The 19,767-nt window shown below is 36.9% G+C and overlaps 1 protein-coding gene across 22 annotated transcripts in view; it reads left to right on the top strand.

The window, feature by feature from the left end:
* Positions 1 to 19,767, top strand: part of Mlip (muscular LMNA interacting protein) — a 286,366-nt gene that overhangs the window by 162,354 nt on the left and 104,245 nt on the right. For 9 of the 22 annotated variants that reach the window (XM_031345598.1, XM_031345600.1, XM_031345599.1 and 6 more), the window contains one exon: positions 7,298 to 7,369. The exons of the other annotated variants lie outside the window; for them this stretch is intronic. In XM_031345598.1, coding sequence (XP_031201458.1) covers positions 7,298 to 7,369 — 72 coding nt within the window. The remainder of the gene's footprint in view (positions 1 to 7,297; positions 7,370 to 19,767) is intronic. 22 annotated transcript variants of the gene reach the window in all.

Below are 19,767 nucleotides of genomic sequence, written 5' to 3'. Positions count from 1 at the left end.
AAAATGGCAGTTGGTTCTCCTCTAAGGTGTATGACCCTAGGGTAGTTGGCTAGGTGGATTCTATCTCTTGAATGAAAGCCTGTATCTACTTAGACTTCTGCTAGTTACCTCCTGAATAAAAGTGCCACTATTGTGTCATTGGGGATATCTCACTTGACTGATCATTAGTGAGATTTGTAGTCTGGGTAGGACTATTGGTTGCTTTTCTCCATTGGCAGCTTCCATGACACCTTTGGATATTATGAGAGTTGGTTCTCAAAGATGATGCTTCCAGTTCCTGATCAGTTCTTTCAAGTACCATGTCTGAAGTGTGTATAGTCTTCCTCAATAGGGTTTTACTTTCAGGTTCTTGAAGGCTCTGGAATAGCTAGCTGACACAATATTGATTAGTATATAAAGAACAGAATATACAAAGATGAGCAAGGAAGTAAAGAGACCTTGGGAAGTGATTATAACTTTCTAGGTAAGTCATGGTCAAGCGTAGAAGTGAAAGTGAAGGTGTTTGTCTAGAGTTTGTAAGTTGTATGACTTTTAGCAGTCAGAACCACTATATGGAATGTTAAGCTATTAAATGTTTATGACATCCTGTTTTTTCTCCTTTTCTGTCACTATCTTTTATTTGCACCCTTAATAAGTTTTCTGTGATTTTAGGGGACTAATGATGCCCCATAATTCTCCTACCCTTCCTGTCCCTTCCATTTGTTCTGTGCTAAGAATAAGATAAAAATAAAAGGAGAAATAATACAAAAGCTCTCTGCTAAAAGACCTAACAGATGAATAGGTGTCAAAAAATATTCTAATGAAGTAAGTTTTAAAGGATAAATCAGATACAGGTAGAGTTTTTATGAAGAGAGATGTATAGACAAATTTTATTAGCAGTTACTTCTCCCAGGTGCTCTGTTAAGCACACATCTTTACAGAGTCTGACAATTCTTCCCTGACTGTAACATTTTGGTAGAAATGCAGACAGTCTAAAAAGACATTTGTGTCCCTCTTTTTGGCTATCAGACTACTGAAACAAGGGATCCTAAAAACTGGAATTTTCTCAGGAATATCATGCTGAAAGAAGGAAAAGATAGAAGACTGGTATCAGCCAGAAGGATAAATTATCCCTGGGAAAATGTTTTACACAGTTCTGACAACTTGAGATAAAAACTGGCAGGAGAGACTAGAGCTCAAGCGATGATGGCTAGGCCACATCTGGACCAGGACTACTTAGTTTTGTAGATGCTGCTTGTTATTTGCTTAAGTCTGAACTTCATGTCAAGGCCCCAAAGATGGACTTGGGTACCACTGGGCATCTTGTTTCTTTTTTACTATGATCACATTAAATAAATCTTTTCCTTTGTTTTTTTTTTTATTATTATTATTTCTTGTTTGTTTAATAGACTTTTGAGTAGGTCAGGATGCAAAGCCTACCTTGCCAGGTCTGCCATGGTCCAGGATCTGTGCACAGCCCCTGCAGTCATACCAACTCTGCCTATTCAGTTATCAGGATCACTATAGATTGTGTTGTCCAACATTCCAGAAATAATATGGAGGATGTGGCTCTGAGATGTGGTTGATTTTTCATCTCAGATCTTACATTACCAAGATAATGACTGCAGCAATTTGGGTGTGGCCCTGGAAAACCAAGAAGTGAAAGTTTGATTCAGACTTTCTTCAAACTCATAGATCTAAAGAAGCTGAACATTGTTGTAAATGAGAATTTACACCAAGAACCCCATGTTGTTGCTAATAAGAGGTTCTGCTTCTGAAACTATAACTGTAAATCCAGCTCTCAATACATATAACCTGCTTTATCTTGATGTTATTGGTTTTTATGACTAGATTCTGCAGAGGAACTGCAGGTACTGGCCATCTCTCTGGCCCTACTGATGGTGAGTTTTGAAACACCACAGGCTATAATTCAAGTTATCTGCTATGATCTTCTCTGGGACAGTTTAGATTTGTACCAAAGATTTCAGGTTATACCAATGAGCTTTATGTATTATGAAGAAGCCTTGGAATGCTTAGAAGAAATAAGTCCTATATTAGAACAAAGAAATCCACATTAAAGTCTAACAATATCAGGGGAACTCAGGAAAGATACTGGATCTGATTAGCACCTTTTGTGTCAATAAGCATGGTTTGTCAGATTGAAAATCTTGGAAAAGCACTTGTTTAGAGGAGTACAGTATGCAGCAGAGTAGTGATTCAAGGAGCAATTATTGAATGAATCCATTAGTTGAATTCTACAGCCAGTAAGATTGACAGGATGTTCTAGTGTCAATCACACTGAGAGAACCCAGTAGTGAGAGCTTCCCATTTTTGATGTCTGTCTTGAACAAAAATAAAATAACATATCTAACAAAAATGGCTCATGCAATAATATAAAAATTCCTATCGACACAGTTTAAAACAAGAAAACAATCTCTAATATGAAACTAGATAAAAACAACATTTAAAGTCTAGGATATACCATTTGACCTCAGATTTTCCTGATGAGTCTTTAGCTTCAGGGTTCTGTAAATGTATGCCATTTTCCCTGTTGTTCATAAAGAAATTGCAATTTCATTCTAAATCCTTACCTAGATCCATTGTTTTCTAGAGGTGACAGCATTGCAGGATCAATGTAGAATCTAGGACTGGAAGTGACCTCAGGTATCCTCCAGGATTGTCCCTCATGGAGGAGATGGGAGTACAGGACCCAGGAGAGTTGGAAGGTTACAAAAGATCACAAAGCTGCTGCTTCTTAGAGAAAAGAAAGTAGCAGATAAATGAGCAGAGTCTATTCCCCAATGAGAGTACTCATATTCCAAGGTCTTCGCGTGTATTTTGTTGAGTATGTTTTATGTTTATATCAAAGTATGGTTGTATGGGTAAATAGACATGAACTTATATGTGCATTTAAATAAATGCATTTATTTGCATATAAATATGTATAAGTGAGGGTTGTGAGTGATAGGCTTCAGTGGCTTCCTGACATCCTGGCTTTGGGTTGCTAATTCCATTCTAGCTAACAAACAGAAAGAGAAGGAAGAGACAGCAAGAAGAGAGAATGATTTTGGCTTTTAGCCGTACACTGCAGTTCTTCCTCTAGGTCTTTCACTAAAGCCCTCATTTTCCTCAGCTCCTTTTTAAGACAATGGATGTGCTAGACTCAGTATCATCATACAAGTTTGATAAAGTTTATTTTAATTACACCCATAAAATTCAAGTATTTTTAAATCAAATAAATTCCCACAATATGTTCTGATCATACTTTTCCCACCTTGCAGCTCCTAGATTTTCCCCATCTCCGTACCCACCCAACTCTACATCCCCCCCCCTCAAAACAAAGAGGCAAACAAATAGACAACCAATCAACCAACCAATCAAAAAACCCCAAAGAAACAAACTTCATGGAAAAACCACAGCTGGAAGCCACAATGTACAAGCAATAAGACAAAAAATAAAAAAAAATAAAAAGCCTAAACAAAGAAATTTGAGGCAAATTGTCTACAAAAATACCACCGAGTTTGTTTTTTGTTGGTCATCTACTGATGGGCATAAAAATTACTCTAAAATGTGTTTAGTATACACAGTGAGAGCTTATTAGAAAAAAAAACTGTAAGCAGTTCTCAACTGCAGACAGTTTCTTGGCTAGGGTTGCTATCCTATATCTACTTTTCCCTCTCCTCCTTGGAACCCTGTCTAAGTAAGTCCTGCGTAGGCTCTGAACATGTTGCTATAGGCTCTGTGAGTTCATATGTATAATAGTATATTCTGTTGTGCCTGGAGTATGTTGTTTCATTGGCATCATCTATCCCCTACGCCTCTTACATTCTTTCCATATCCTCTTCACATAGCTTCCTGAGCCTTGAGAGGAGGGGTTTGATGAAGACATTCCACTTAGAACTGAGTGTTCCAAAAACTCTTGTTCTCTGCACATTGTTCAGCTATGCGTCTCTGTTAGTTCCCGTCTATTGCAAGAGGAAGCGTCTTTGATGATGGCTGAGAAAGCCACTAAGCAGAACAGAGCTAGGAGTTATTTTATGGTACTGTTCCTTTAGCAGAACTATAGCATTTGGTTTTCCTTTAGGCCCATGGCAAACCAGTCTAAAGTTTGTGTCCACATGAGAAGTGTCAGGTATGGGCGTCAATTCTTGGAAATGTTCTTAAATTGAGTTATACAGCGATTTGTTACTCACACAAAGTTTGTGCCACCATCCAGCTGTATATCTTGCAGGCAAGTCACCACTATAAATCACAGAGTTTGTAGTTGATTGATGGTTACCTTTCTTTTCTGGTGTGTGCAGAGTAGTTGACTATTATACCTTGAACACTAGTCAGTGAGGAGGGTGGTTCTTTCTTCTTCGTCGTCGTTACCGTCTTCTCCTCCTCCTTCCCCTCCTCCTCCTTCTTTTAAGTTTCTTTTTTTATTTTTATTTTTTATTTTTCTTTAGGATATTTTATTTATTTACATTTCAAACGTTTTCCCCTTTCCTGGTTTCCCCTCCAGAAATCCCCTATCCCATCCCCCCCACCCCCTGCTTCTATGAGGGTGTTGCAGGAAATATTAAAAAATGAGCCAGCACATTCCAGCCCTTGTGCTAGCAACTCTCTGCCCCTGAGGCTTATCTGGCCATGCACTAGCAGGCAATGTCTGACCTGTTTTTATCTTGTGGAGACTCTGACTCAGAACTCCACAATCTCTCCACACAACTTGCTAGGTTCCCACTGGTGGGTTGTGTTACCACACCAACCCTGTGCTTCAAATACCTCATGGCCTTTGTGGTGCATCTCAGGCAAACCCACACTTTGCTGCTATATCTTTCTCTCTCCAACCCCAACAAGCCGCCTCATGAAGGAAAACACAACACAAACTAAGTTTAGAAATTCAATTTAGGTAATTCAATTGTTGGGCTCAGCAACAAAAATCCTAATCTTGTAAGTCCTATGAAAGCTAAATCCTTTGGTGGCAAATCCTGACAGATCTGCCATTGAAGCCAGGAGACACTCGTAGCTATATCAAGTCCACAAGCTATCCCCTTCCAAAAGGACCTCTCTCCTGCTTCACTTCCTTTCTTCCCTTCTCCAACCTGGATGTCCAGCCTACTCACCCAATGATTGGCTCCTTTGTTCATTAGGAGAGTGGTTCATAACAAGTCACCTGAGTATGACTCACTCCTTGTCCGGAGCCCAGGAAAGTGGAATTAGCATCAATATATAAACAGTACCAGGCTTATCCACAACATGAGGGTGTTCCCCTCACCAACCAACCCACCTACCCACTCCTGTCTCCTGCCCTCTCATTCCCCTACACTGGAGCATCGACCCTTCACAGGGCCAAGGGCCTCTTCTACAATTGATGCCAGACAAGGCCATCCTCTGCTACATATGTGGTTGGAGCCATGGGTCCTTCCATGGTTGGCGGTTTAGTCCCTGGGAGCTTTGATTTGATCAATAAAGATACTAGTGACTAATGTCTAGGGTGGGATGGGACACTTAGAGTTGTGTGGGAAGACACAGGGAGAATCAGGAGAATTGAGGAAGAAAGAGAATGGTAGCAGGAGACAACGCCAACCAGCCATGTGAGTTTTCATTTGGATTGGCCAAGGGCTAATCTATCTGATTATGCCTGGGATGGCAGAGGAGCTTTAAGATTGCCAAGTCATTGAGTTAGCAAAGTTATTTTAAGATTAATTGGTGTGTGTTTGAGTGTGTGTGTGTGTTTTTTTTTAATTTGTGCATTGAAGGGAATTTGGGTGGGGACTGGTAGCATGGTTTGCTTAGAGCTTCAGGCGGGGTAACAAAAAATACACATGACAAGTGTATTTGGATGAAGCTACTAGTTAGGCAATAGCCCAACTTTTGTATGTGCAAGGAGGGATGTAAATGTTGTCATCAGCAGTAGGATGGCATCAGCTATCTGTTTGAAGAGAGAAACCAATATCCCTGGCATTTGGGTCTTCCCATTGGGCCCCTTTTGACTCAACTAGATTTAACTCATTCCTGGCATAAGAGGCTTTATTTATTTATTTGTTTATTTATTATTTAACAATGTTTAGCTAGGGCACTGTCTTCCCCATTATTTGCTTACTTCACTCAGAGTTTTCATATATATATATATATGAAAAGTCTCTCCAATACTAGGTGTACATTTGGCCCCCAAATGGCTCTTAGTATTAATTAATTTTCTCCCCCATATTCCCTCCATTCCCCCTTAATCTATCCTCTTCTCATTTAATTCACTCACTCCAGCCTTCCACCTCTTTGTAACTATATATTCTATTTTCCCTTAGGCTTTATGTTTTGACAACTCCAGTTTTTACTTGTTAAATCTTTGGTTAGCTTTTCAAGGAACTGAGGCAGCTTGGAGTGCTGTGCCGTGTCCCTGCTGGTTATAAGCCACTGGGAAAGCTGCCTCAGGTAGGGAATTTGGTATGATAGGAGTCTTGAATTTAAATAATGAACTCAGGACCAGAGTGAGACAAAATCAGGGCTTCTAATATTGGATTTTATCTTATTCCAGTTTCTACAGCTTCATTAATCTCTAGTTTTTCCAAACAACTCACATAGTTCTGTTTGACTTAGAACATAGAATGTGTTAAATTTCCTTCATTAATATCACTGTGTAGAAAGCAGAAGTATTTATAGTATTAAATATAAGATTAGGACCAAGAGATTGGGCCTCATTTCCACTATGGACAATTCGCGGTGTTAAAACTGCTGTTAGTTAGGTGTAGAGGTCTATCCAGCAATTCTGCTACTTAGGAAGGGGAGTCAGGAAGAGCATGGATTTCAAGCTAGCTTGAGCTACATATGGATGCCAAGCCTATCTTAGGCTATGTAAAGAGACCTTGCCTAAAATTTTAACTTAAACCAACCTGAAACTGCTGCCAAATTATGTGTATTATAACCTTTGTTTTTGTGAATGATGCAAATATGTATCAAGGGCTTAATTAAATGATTGGCATATTTACTACTAATGGCTATGTAAAAAGAAAAATATTTTCCTGAGAATCCAACAGAACTCTTAACCCATCTATAGAATTCTACTTCTCTTACAAAATATAGTTAGTAAGATATTTGTATATAACATTGTAGAAATGTTTAGAATTTGTAGGCTAACATCTTATTGTGGTATTTACTGACCTATCAGTCTAATAAAAGATTAACATGGACTAATTTTTCTTTTTCTGAAATATGCTGTGAGAAATAACCCATTTCTTCACCTGATAATATGCCATTTAACTTGATAGACATGCCTACAGTTATGTCTTATTCTTCCCCCTTTTCATCTCCATTCTTGCTTTCTGGTTACCCATTCTAGCAATACAAGACCAAGTCAAGCTACAAGGCTTTTGCAGCAATCCCTACAAACACATTGCTCTTGGAACAGAAGGTCAGTGTTGTGTTCAAAGCAGAGTGATAGTTATATATCTAGTATTCTGTTTTGTTATGTGCATAAAACTTCTCCTGAGAAAATGTGTGCTTTCCAGTTATTTTACTTAAATCAAAACTGCTCCTAGTTTAGGATCGTGTGATGAAAGCATCTTGATTAGCTAATGGCTGACATCCTTGTGATCACTCGGGTTTGAGTGTGATCTCCGAGATGTCTTGTGCACTGTCAAGCAGGCTGGGAGGTTTGAATCAGACTTCAATACATCCTTCTACTTTGGAAATTTAAAATCTATTAGGTTTAAGAGTTTCTACCTCTGTTTACATAAACCAAATTCAATGGAATGTATGGGATTATATGTACAACTGTTTACCTGCTCATTGATTGATCACAATTTGATTAATAGCATCTTCCAGTATCATGTTATGTGCACCCCCAGCTATAATACCTGAATATCTGCCATAGTAATGCAGAATCTACCACCAAGAAATCTCTTCATCCATGCCTGTCAACCATTGGTCCTACCCTTCTCCCTTCTGATTAGCAGGAAGATTGGTGATAACTCCTAATAATAAAATAGCTTTTATATAGTTCTATGTAGTTTTGCTTTACTTTTAAACATCATCAATTATACAATTATTGGATGATATATATTTTAATAAGTTAATTACATAGGTGCAAGAGAAATCGCATGAAGGATTCATATCAGAATGAAAGTGAAACCATTCACTAAGTATGGAAAATTGTAGTCTTAATATGTTATTTTATGGTGATTTATTTAGGCTATTTAGCAGTTACTGCATTAAGCTATTTTTTTTAACATGGCTAGTAACAGTACTTCAAATACTGTTGTAACCATTTGTAAAGTGTTAACTGGTTCTTAGCCTGGTGGAATTTTGATAAAAAGTTTATGAATCTTCATTCTTATTCTCTTAGAATGATGTAGAAATTGAAGTCTTTGTATGATAGCTAAAAAGTAGGAACTATGTGTAAAATGTTTAGTAGCACAAGGTCAATATTAAATGGGTAATATTTCTTGTAGTCTGTGTTTATGGTAATAATTCCAGATTACTCACATGTGGACTAAAGTCTGTGTTCTGTATGCATTGATTTGCTTAGCCATCTGTTTATTTTAAATATTATATAAGAAAATTAATATTTTATTTTGGTATCATGGGCTATAAATGTCATGATACATGATTTAAAATAATGCTTCTCTAATGAAGATTAGATTATTGTATAAACACTAGTGTAGTCATTTGGCCAAGGTGAATTTTTCTAGACCATAGATATTTGGCCTCCTCAAAAGCCATGAATTAAATGAAAATGATTTTCATTTTCAAATCATTTGTATAGTTTCTACATTCTTTTAAAAGACACCAATGACCTGTAGGATTTATTTATACAATGCTACCAATCTTCTTTCCTTCAGTCAAAAGCGTCTTACATGGTCAATGACAAGGCATTCATATGACTCCCTTTATAGCATTCACTGGAAACATTCTGATTTTCACCTGCAAGGGATTTGATTACTTTGAAATAAAAGAACCTTGACAAAGAATGAAAAGGATGAGCTGGCTTCCTCTGATCCTCTCACCACCATTGTAGCTTTCAAAGATGGAGCCAACCAAGTCATACACAAACACAGAATGACTGCATCATTTGAACAGGAAAAAAAATGGAGCAGAGAAATTGTAATTTATACATTTCTAATAATTTTTCTTATTACATGTTTTAAATCTGACAATTACTTTTAAATAATTAAGAAAACTATTTCCTGTCACCTACCTTACTTTTTCTTTCCTCTTTGGAAACTTCCTTCTTTTGTTTGTGTCTTTCTTTCCATTCAGTAAGACTGGAGACTGAACTGAGAGCCTCATGCATGCTAGATAAACATCTATCATTAAGCTGTATCCTCAGTACAACAAACTTTTTTATGTAAACTCATGCTCATTTCTGATAATCTTTTAACATGGCACTGTATTGCTTTTTTCAGTGTTGTAGTTTTTCAGAAGTTAATCTGATAGCTTAGTCCTCTGAGCCCAACTGTTTATAAAGCATAATTCATCATGTCATTGAAGTCAAAGGGATTTATTTCTGAATTGAGTGAGAAAATTAAGACCATTTAGAAACTCATTTATTTTGGAAAGAATTAGTAATTTGGAATTAAAAAGAAAGTCTGTGTGCTTCATGTAAATGCTTATTTGTGTATCACATGTGTGTCTAATGCCAGGAGAAGGTATTAGACCCCCTGAAACTGGAGTTGCAGACAGTTGTAAGTGATGCGGGTTCAGGGAATCAAATCTCCTGGTCCTATGAAAGAACAGTCAGTGTTGACTCAGCTGACTCACCTCAGTGGTTCTCAACTAGTGGTCATGACCCCTGTGATAGTTGCATATCAGATATCTTGCATATTAGATTTTTACATTGCAAATCATGACGGTAACAAAATTACAGTTATGAAGCTACAATGAAATAATTTTATGGTTGTGGGTCACCACAACTTGAGGAAATATATTAAAGGGTTGCAGCATTAGGAAGGTTGAGAACCTCTGCTCTAGCTCCTCAAATACATTTAATATAATATTTTTAAATTTTAATATGATATATTTTGACCCATATTCATCTCTGCTTCTTCCTTTAAGTCAATGGTTCTCAATGCATGGGTCACAACCCCATTGGAAAACCTCTATCTCCAAAAGTATTTATATTATGATTCATGACAGTGGCATCATTACAGTTATGGAGTAGTAAAGAAAGTAATTTTATGCTGGGGATCACCACAACATGAGGAACTGTATTAAAGGATCACAGCATTAGAAATGTTGAAAGCCACTGCTTTAACTCCTTCTAGATCCACTTTCCACCTCCCACAGAACTTTGCTGTTCATATGCTTATGGTATGGCTTTATGGCCTTTTGCATCCAATGGAGCAAGGCCAACCTACAAGGGCTTAATCCTTAAAGAAAATTAACATTTTCTGACTGGTGTGAGGTAGAATCTCAGGGTTGTTTTGATTTGCATTTCCCTGATGACTAAGGATGTTGAACATTTCTTTAGGTGCTTCTCAGCCCTTTGAGTTTCCACATTTGAGAATTCTCTGTTTAGCTCTGTTCCCCATTTTTAATAGGGTTATTTGGTTCTCTGGAGTCTAACTTCTTGAGTTCTTTGTATATATTGAATATTAGCCTGCTATTGGATGTAGGATTGGTAAAGATCTTTTCCCAATTTATTGGTTGCCATTTTGTCCTGTTGACAGTGTCCTTTGCCTTACAGAAGCTTTGCAATTTTATAAGATCCCATTTGTGGATTGTTGATCTTAGAGCATAAGCCACTGGTGTTCTGTTCAGGAACTTTCCCCCTGTGCCCATGTGTTCCAGACTTTCCCCCACTTTCTCTTCACTTAGATTCAGTGTATCTGGTTTTATGTGGAGGTCCTTGATCCACTTGGACTTGAGCTTTGTACAGGGAGATAGGAACACCCTCATAGAACCAGGGGGAGCGAGGATGGGATAGGGGGTTCCCGGGAGGAGAGGAAACTGGATAAAAGGATAACACTTGAAATGTAAATAAATAAATGAATAAATAAATAAATAAATAAATAGAAAAAAAAATTGACCCTCACTCCCAAAGCAGCAATCAGTTGTTAAACACCCCAGGTTACGGTGGGGTTCATAGACTGTTTTTCCTACTCTGTGCTAAAATCCTAGCTGCCTTGACCTTATGCAGGACTTGTGCATGATACCACAAATGCTGTGGGGTTCAGGAATACAACAGCTCTTCATGTCCAAAAGACACCATTTGTTGTGGTCCTTCCTGACCACTGGCTCTTACAGTGTTCTCACTCCATCCTCTGCCTTGATCCCTGATCCTTAGAGAGAGGTTGATATTATTGTTTTCCCATTTTGGTGGAACATCCTGCAGACATTTATTCTCTTTGACCAGTAACAAGTTTCTATGTAAACCTCTATTCACTGCACAATTCCCTAGTGTTGTTCCGAGAGCAACACTCATCTATGGCTATAGAGACACACATTTAGAGGACATTTTGGCACTATGTATATTTACTAGAGCATTAATAGCATGTTTACCTACAGGGCTATCATCTCCCAAACCATGAGTTATTGTCCAAGTTTTACAGTATCAAGTATCTGTTTCCTTCCATGGAATGGGCCTCAAATCCAATCAGAAAGTGATTGGACACCCCAACAATAGTGATGTTATTATTATCCCTTGGGGACATTTGCCATGCCATTAGGTATTAGTTATTAGAGCTCATACACTTCAGAGCCGAGAAAGACTATTGATAATCTGACTCTCTAGAAGCCTAAATAGCATCTTCTGGTACATGGAAAGTTATCTAGCTTCTGTTTTCTGTACCTACTTGATTTCTTTATGTCTTGTTAACAAAGTGGATAGTATTTTCAGCCATAGGATCTCACCTTCAAGTTCTGGAGGGACAATGTTTTTGTTAGGGTTTCTATTGCTGTGAAGAGACACTATGACCACAGCAAAATCTTACAAATGAAGACATTTAATTGGGTCTGGCTTACAGTTTCAGAGATTTAGTTCATTATCATCATGGCAGGAAGTATGGCAGCTAGCAGGCATGGTTCTAGAGAAGGAGGAGAGAGATCTACATCTTGATCTGCAGGTATCAGAAGAAGGTCATGTGCTACACTGGATGTAGATAGAGCATAGGAGCCCTCAAAGTCCACCCCCACAGTGACACACTACCTTCAACAAGACCACACCTATTCTAATAGTGTCATTGCGTATAGACCAGGCATTGAAACATGAGTTTATGGGACTATTTCTATTTAAACCATCACAGTGACAAAGCGCAACAAAATGGCTTGCATTGTTGTGTGGTCTTTAGCGCTATGCTGACTAACAACTCAAGGGAAGGTATTCCACAGCTGGCACCTTTTTATCTGGCAACCTACAACTTCTGGGGTGAAAATTGTCCTCTGCTTAGGATAATTTCAATTAAAATATTTTATATTCATATATATGCATTATTTACAGCTGGAATATTCTTAATCATGGAAGCTTGTCTCAATTCCTTCCTATACAACACAACCAGAAGGCTGATCCAAGAGCATCCTTACAATACTATTTTAGGAGCCATGCTGAAGGTTGCCTTGACAATAAAACTCACATATAGAACTTGTCTTACATGGTTCAGCAATTAACCCTCTCTCAAGACACATTATATTCATAGTATATTTTTGTGCCTGGCACATTGTATAAGTGGAAAATAGAATTATTTTTGGAAAATAAAGCTCTTTTTGAAAACAAGATTTTCAGTAAGTTAGAACTCAGCCATCCTTTGTAATGAGGTGTTAAGCTATCAGTAAATTATGGGATTGGCTTCAGCTCTATTACCTCTGGACAAAACCCATAATTTTCAAAGGAATACACTTTGTTGGCAGGCAATATAAGGTTTCTTAATGTGTCTATATCAGTTTGTCTTCATGTGGGTCCCCTAACAATTGGCTATCTCTGATCCTGCCATTGGATCCCTTTCGCCTAGCTGGACTGCCTGATCTGGCCTCAGTGAGAGAGGATGTGTTTAGTCCTACTGCTACTTGACATCTCAGGGGAGGGTGGTACCCAAGGCAAGCTTTATGAAGGAAACAGTTTTACCTAAATTTGTTTACCATGTCTTAATAGGAAAAGATAAATGTAAGGCAGATTTTAATGAGTTACCTTCAGCATCTTTTGATTAGGATTTTATCAGTAATCATTTCTCTCCATCATGTGTGAGCATGGACTACCAATATAAATGCCACCTGCTATAAACTTGGCTAAGATAAGTGACTTTGTTATGTACGTTAACTTTAGTCACAATGTATACTGTTGTCTATTGCAGAAAGTGTTTGAGGTCTTTCCAATTTTTTGTTAATCATTCAAGTTTGACTGCAAAAAGGCAAACTTTTAAGTTAAATTGTGGGAATATAATAATATTCCAAGTAAATAAATCATTATTTTGATTACAAATTGTTTTGAGGTACTAAGAGGAGAAATTATATGTACATTACTGTGTTGTAAATGAATAATATTTTTCTATGGAGAGATACTTTTTATTTGGAAGGAAGTTCATATTTTCTATTTCTGACCTTCCAAGCATACGTAAGGATAACATCTTTTTCTAGTTTTAGACACAATTTTTCCAATAAATGTCATTACTGCCTTACATTTTAATGATACATTTTATTTATAAATAATTGTATCTTTGATAGATTCCAGAGCTATTCAATATTAAAACAATAAAGTAAAAGTGTAAAAATAGTTGTTCAAATATAAAGTTAAAAGGTTTATTTTCCCACAGCAGAAGGGCTCAAGATAGCTATTTGGAAGATCACAATGAGAACGGTCACATAAAAATAGTAAGGCAAAAAAGAAAAGAAAGAAAAATAGTAAGGTATAGATTTAGTTTATCTTCTTGTCAGATCAATCTTAAATTGTCTGTTTAATATTTTAAATCATGGGTTGCTAACTGCCATCTGATTAAATGTAAGTCTTTAGTGAATGTATTTAAAATTTTGTGGTTCAAAAAATAATCTAGTTATTAATCTAGGACATGATCTACACTATAGAGACATCAACTAATATTCTTTTTTTTTAAATTGATGAAAAGATTTCTAGGACTCACATCTGTACTAACTGGTTATACCGAAGTACTGTCAGACATGCATTCCTTTAGAGGACTTGTGACTACCATTTATATACCTATTGGTTTCAGTCTTTAAATCTCTCTCTCTCTCTCTCTCTCTCTCTCCCTCTCTCTCTCTCTCTCTTAAAAAATACATCATGTCCCATCTACTTTTTCCTCCCTCCAATCTCTCCCATGTAACCTTCTTCTTTCATTGAAACTCATGGTCTCTTTTTTTAAAAAAATGACACATGCACACACACACACACACACACACACACACACACACAGCCTGCTCACTTGTGTGTATATGTTGTCAGGAACAACCAATTGGTGTTGTTTGTAGTTCTTTGTCTAAGGTTGAAGCCTCATAAGCTTTCCTGTTTCCATGTTTGCTTGCCTTTTGGTATTGTTCTTGTTCAGATCTTGATTAAGCAGCCGTTTGGTGAAATGGTACAGGTGTAACTCCTCAGCTATTTCTAGCAATCACAGTCTCACAGAAAACTCTGGCTCCTATGGTCCTTCTAGCCCTGTCTTCTGCAAAGATTCCTGAGCCCTAGGTGTAGGAGTTTTGTTACAGATTTGTCAGTTGGGACTGGGATCCACAACTCTGGGTTTTGAAAAAGCTGTGGTTTTCTGTGATGCTGTGTCTGTTGCAAAGGCAATTTTCCTTGGTGAGAGGTGAAAACTATGCTTATCTTTGGTAAAAGGATAGATATGAGGAATGCAGCTAAGGGTTAGACTGGTTCAGTAAAATGATAGCCAGTCGTAGGTTTTCTTTTGAAATCTATTACTTTACTGTCCATGGGAAGTTAGCTAGATTTTAATAGTACCAGGCATGATTTTCTTCTTATTGAGTTGGCCTTCAATCAAATTAGAGAGCTGTTTGTTACTACCAAGCTCTACATGCTACTACTATACCCTTAAAGTTATTGCACCACATTGAACATTGCTGTGGTCCATAGGGTGAATGGCTGGGCAGGACTTTGGATTGCTTCTCTTCATTGGAAGCTTTCCTGGAGCCTTATGGCATAATGACAGCTAGTACTCAGGAAGGAGGCTTCTACGTTATATACAGCTTAGGAGTCTGATCCCTGTATCCAAAATTGCATGGTGTGCTAGGCAGTAGAGACTTTCCTTTCATCTGTGGAAGATAAAAAAAGTCAGTACCAATGGCCCATAATGCTTTGGGAGTTTCTTAGACAACCCTGACCAACAACTCAAAAGAGGGATTCTCATATATATTCTCATATATATACATATGTATACATATATATGTATACACCAGCTTTTGTGTATTATTAATATTGGTATATAGATAATGGTTTGATTCCTTGTAAGTTTTCAGATGTCCTTACTAGCATTTTACCCCTGCCTTTCTTCTTTATCTCTTCCCTTATTATTAATTACAGTCACCCTGTTTTTCACATTTCCCGCTTTAGATCACTTATACCTTGTTAGTCCCCTCTTAGCTGCTGTTCCACTTTCACACCCGTGAAATAGTCTCTGGTCATTTTCTGGGTTTCCGCAGTTACTGCAGATTATACACTTACATCTGAAGATGTGGAGCTAGGCCCCTCAGATGACAGAGAATGAGTGGCCCTTGTCCTTCTGAGTTTATGCTGTCTAACTCTCTATGATCTTTGATTTTACCTGAAAATTTCATGATTTTGTTTTTCTGTATAGCTTAATAGTATTCCATTGTGTAAATGTACCACATTTTCATTATCTGTTTATCAGTTGAAAGACATTTAGGTTATTTCCATTTCTTAGCTATTGTGAGTAGAGCAGCCATGACCACGGATGAGCAAGTATCTGTGGATGTTGACCCATTTGGGCATATGCCAAGGAGTATTACAGTTTGGTAATATGGTAAATTCATTTCTAATGTTTTAAGAATTTCTTACATTGATTTCTAGAGTGGCTGGACCAGTTGACATTCTTTCTAACAGGGAATGGTGATACTCTTCCATATATCAACTTCAGCATCAGATACGGGTTGTTTTGTCCATCTTCACAATACAGTAAGACAAAGTCTCAAAGCTGTTTTGATGTGTAATTCCCTGATTGCTAGGGATGATGGACATACTTTGAGATAATTTATTTTTAGCAAATTTTGTTTTTTCTTTGCTTTCTTGAGTTCTTTATGTATTCTGTTTATCAATCATCTGTCAGATGTAAAACTGGCAAAGTTTCTCTCCCATTCTATGGACTTCCTCATCACTTTTATAGATTGTTTCCTTAGCTCCTCAGAAGCCTTTCCGTTTTATGAAGTTCCATTTCCCATTTGTTAGCCTTAATACTTGGACGAATGGGGACCTATTAAGAAAGTCCTTCTGAATAACTATATTAGGTATGCTACAGCTCATATTTTCACCTATAAGTTTCAGAGTTTAACACTTTAGTCTTGGATCCATTTGGAGTTAGTTTTTGGCAAGGTGATAGTTAGGGGTCTAATCTCATTTTTTTCTATATATAGGCATCCAATTTTCTCTGTATTATTTGTTGAAGATAATTTCATCTCTCCAGTGTATGTTTTTGGCATTTATGTTAAATATGAAATGGCTGAAGTTATGTGTATTCATGTTTGACTATCCAATTTTGTTCCATGTGTTTACATTTATTATTGTGCAGAACCATTGATTTTTATTGCCAAGTATCTGTAATATATCTTGATATCTGGAATGGAGCAATCCCTCTAGCATTGTTCTTTTTGCTCAGGATTGTTTTGGATGTCTGAGGTCTTTTGTGGTTCCATATGAGTTTTTGAGTAGCTTTATTCTATTTCTGTGGAGAATGAATTGGGGATTTTAATTGGGATTTCACTGTAAATGGCTTTGGGTAGAATGGTCATTTTCACAAAATGAATTCTGCCAATATACAAACATGTGATGTCTTTTCATTTTCTAGTGTCTTTCCTGGTCTGTTTCTTCAGAGGTATCAAGTTTCATTGTAGTTATTTTTTACCTTCTTGGTTAGGCTCATTCCAAGCATCTTATTGTCTTTGGAACTACTGAAATTGTGTATCCATGCTCCATATTTGTGATTTTGTTGGGGGTGGATAAAAAAAGCTATTGATTTATACAAGTTGATTCTATATCCTGCTACATTGCTGAATTTGTTTATAATTTCTAGGAGTTTTCTGGTAGAAGCTTTGGTATCTTTTATGTACAATAATGTGTTATCTGCAAATAGATGTAGTTTTATTTCTTCTTTCCTATTGAGATCCCATTAATGTCCCTTTTTGCCTTATTGTTCCAGGTAGAGATTTGAGTAAAATAATGGAAAGAAGTGGGGTTAGTGAACATTCCTGTCTCCTTTCTAATTTCAGTAAAATTGCTTCAAGTTTTTCTCCATATTGGATGATAATGTCTATGAGTTTCTTGCGTACAGCTTACATTATATTGAGGTATGTTCCCACTAGTCCCATTCTCCAGGATTTGGTCATGAAAACATATTGGATTTTGTCAAAAGCTTTTTCTGCATTTATTGACAGGATCATGTGGGTATTTTGATCTCTAAGACTGTATATTAAATAGTTTATCATATTTATTGATTTGCGTGTGTTGAACCATCTATGCATCTCAGGTATAAAGACAAGTTGGTCATGGTGGATAAATTTTTCGATATGTGTCTGTATTTGAGTTTTAAATGATTCTTGAATATTTGTTTGCTTGTTTTTGTTTTTCAAAACAGGGTTTCTCTGTGTAGCCCTAGCTGTCCTGGAACTCACTTTTTAGACCAGGCTGTCCTTGAACTCAGAAATCCACCTGCCTTTGCCTCCCAAGTGCTGGGATTAAAGGCATGCACCACCACTGCCCGGTGATTCTTGAGTATTTTTAAACCTATGTACATCATAGATATTTGCCTGTAGCTTTCTTTTTTGTTGTGCCTTTTTCTGGTTTTGGTATTAGAATAATGCTGACTTCACAGAATTTGAAAGCATTTTTTTGTCTTTATTTTTAGTTTTTAAAAATTGTTTTAAAAGGATTGGCTATAGATCTTTTGGGAAAGTCGAAGATTTGTGCTATGAATCCACTGTTTTAGTTGGAAGGCCTTTTATTACATTTTACTTTTCTTGTTTGCTATGGGTTTGTTTAGATTATTGACTACTTGGTTTAATATGGGTAGTTTGACTAAATCTAGTAATTTCTTTTTTATTTTAGGTTTTTGATCTTAATGGAATACAGGCTTTTAATATCCCTTATGATATTCTGAATATCTTTGGCGCATGCTATAATATTTTCCTACGCCTTTCTGATTTTGTTTAATTAGGTTTCTTTATTTTGGTTAGTTGTGCTAAGAGTGAGTCAATTTTATCTTCTCAAAGAACTTGTTAATTCTTTGCATTGTTTTCTTTGTCTTTATTTTATTGATATCTACCTTGATTTTTATTATTCTTTTCTGTCAATGGAGTTTCAATTTGGTTTGTTCTTGCTTTTCCAAAATTTTGAGTTGTATCATTAAGCTATTTATTTGTACTTCTTATGCAGGTATTTGGAGTTGTAAATTCTCCTCATAGGACTGCTTTTAGCATGCTCCAGAGGATTTTTTTGTTGTACTTTCATTTTCATTTTGTTTCATTAAAGTTTTTATTTCTCTCTTGAACTGTTCTTTGACATGATCGTCATTCAGCTGTGAGTTGTTAATCTCCATGAGTTTGTGTATTTACTAATGATTTGTTTGCTGTTGATCTATAGTTTTATTGAATTAGAGTCTGATCAGACATACTTAGTTATTTCAATACTTCTGAATTTGTTATGACTTATGTTTTGTCCCAGGGTGTGCTCTGTCTTAGGGAAATTCCCATGTGCTGCTGAGTAGAGAGTATAATCTTTGGCATTTGGGTGGTGTCTTAGGCTTTCTATTGTTGTGATGAAACACCATGGCCAAAAAGCAATTTGAGGAGAAAAGGGTTTATTTGATTTATAATTCTATGGGACCATTCAAAATTGAAGGCAGTTAGGACAGGCACTCAAATAGGGCAGAGACCTGGGGGCAGATGCTGATACAGAGGCTATGGAGGAGTGCTGCTGACTGCTTTATTCCTCATGGCCTGCTCAGCCTGCTTTGTTATAGAACCTAGGACCACTTGCCTGGCACCATCCACAATGGACTGGGTCCTCCCCAGCTAACCACTACTTAAGAAAATGTCCACATTTTGCCTGATGCATGATCTTATGGATGATTTTCTCACTTGAGGCTCCCTCATTTCAGATGACTTTAGCTTGTAATAGGTTGACATAAAACTAGTCAGTATAGGTGAAACATTCTGTAGGTACCTGGTAAGTCCATTTGATGTCTAATGTTATTTTATTTTGATGCTTCTCTTCTTATTTTTGTCCAGATGACCTGTCCATTATAGAAAATGGGGTACTGAAATCGTCTACTATTCATTGATTTTGTGCTTTGAATACAGTAATCCTTTTTCTCCTCCTCCTCCTCCTCCTCCTCCTCCTCCCCCTCTTCTTCTTCTTCTTCTTCTTCTTCTTCTTCTTCTTCTTCTTCTTCTTCTTCTTCTTCTTCTTCTTCTTCTTCTTCTTCTTCTTCTTCTTCTCTTTCTCCTCCTTCTCCTTCTCCTCCTTCTTCTTGTCCTCCTCTTCCTCTTCCTCCTCCTCCTTTTTCTTCTTCTTTTTTTAAAAAAAATATGAAATTGCTTGTACTAGAGTTTGGTATACCCAATGTTTAGGATAGTATGTCTTCTTGGTTTCTTGGTTGACTGTTCCCTTGATTAGACTGAAGT

Source organism: Mastomys coucha, unplaced genomic scaffold, assembly GCF_008632895.1.
Source record: "Mastomys coucha isolate ucsf_1 unplaced genomic scaffold, UCSF_Mcou_1 pScaffold23, whole genome shotgun sequence".
Lineage (NCBI taxonomy): Eukaryota > Metazoa > Chordata > Mammalia > Rodentia > Muridae > Mastomys > Mastomys coucha.
Note: the sequence above shows the minus strand (reverse complement) of the source record. Positions and strands in the feature narration are given on the sequence as shown.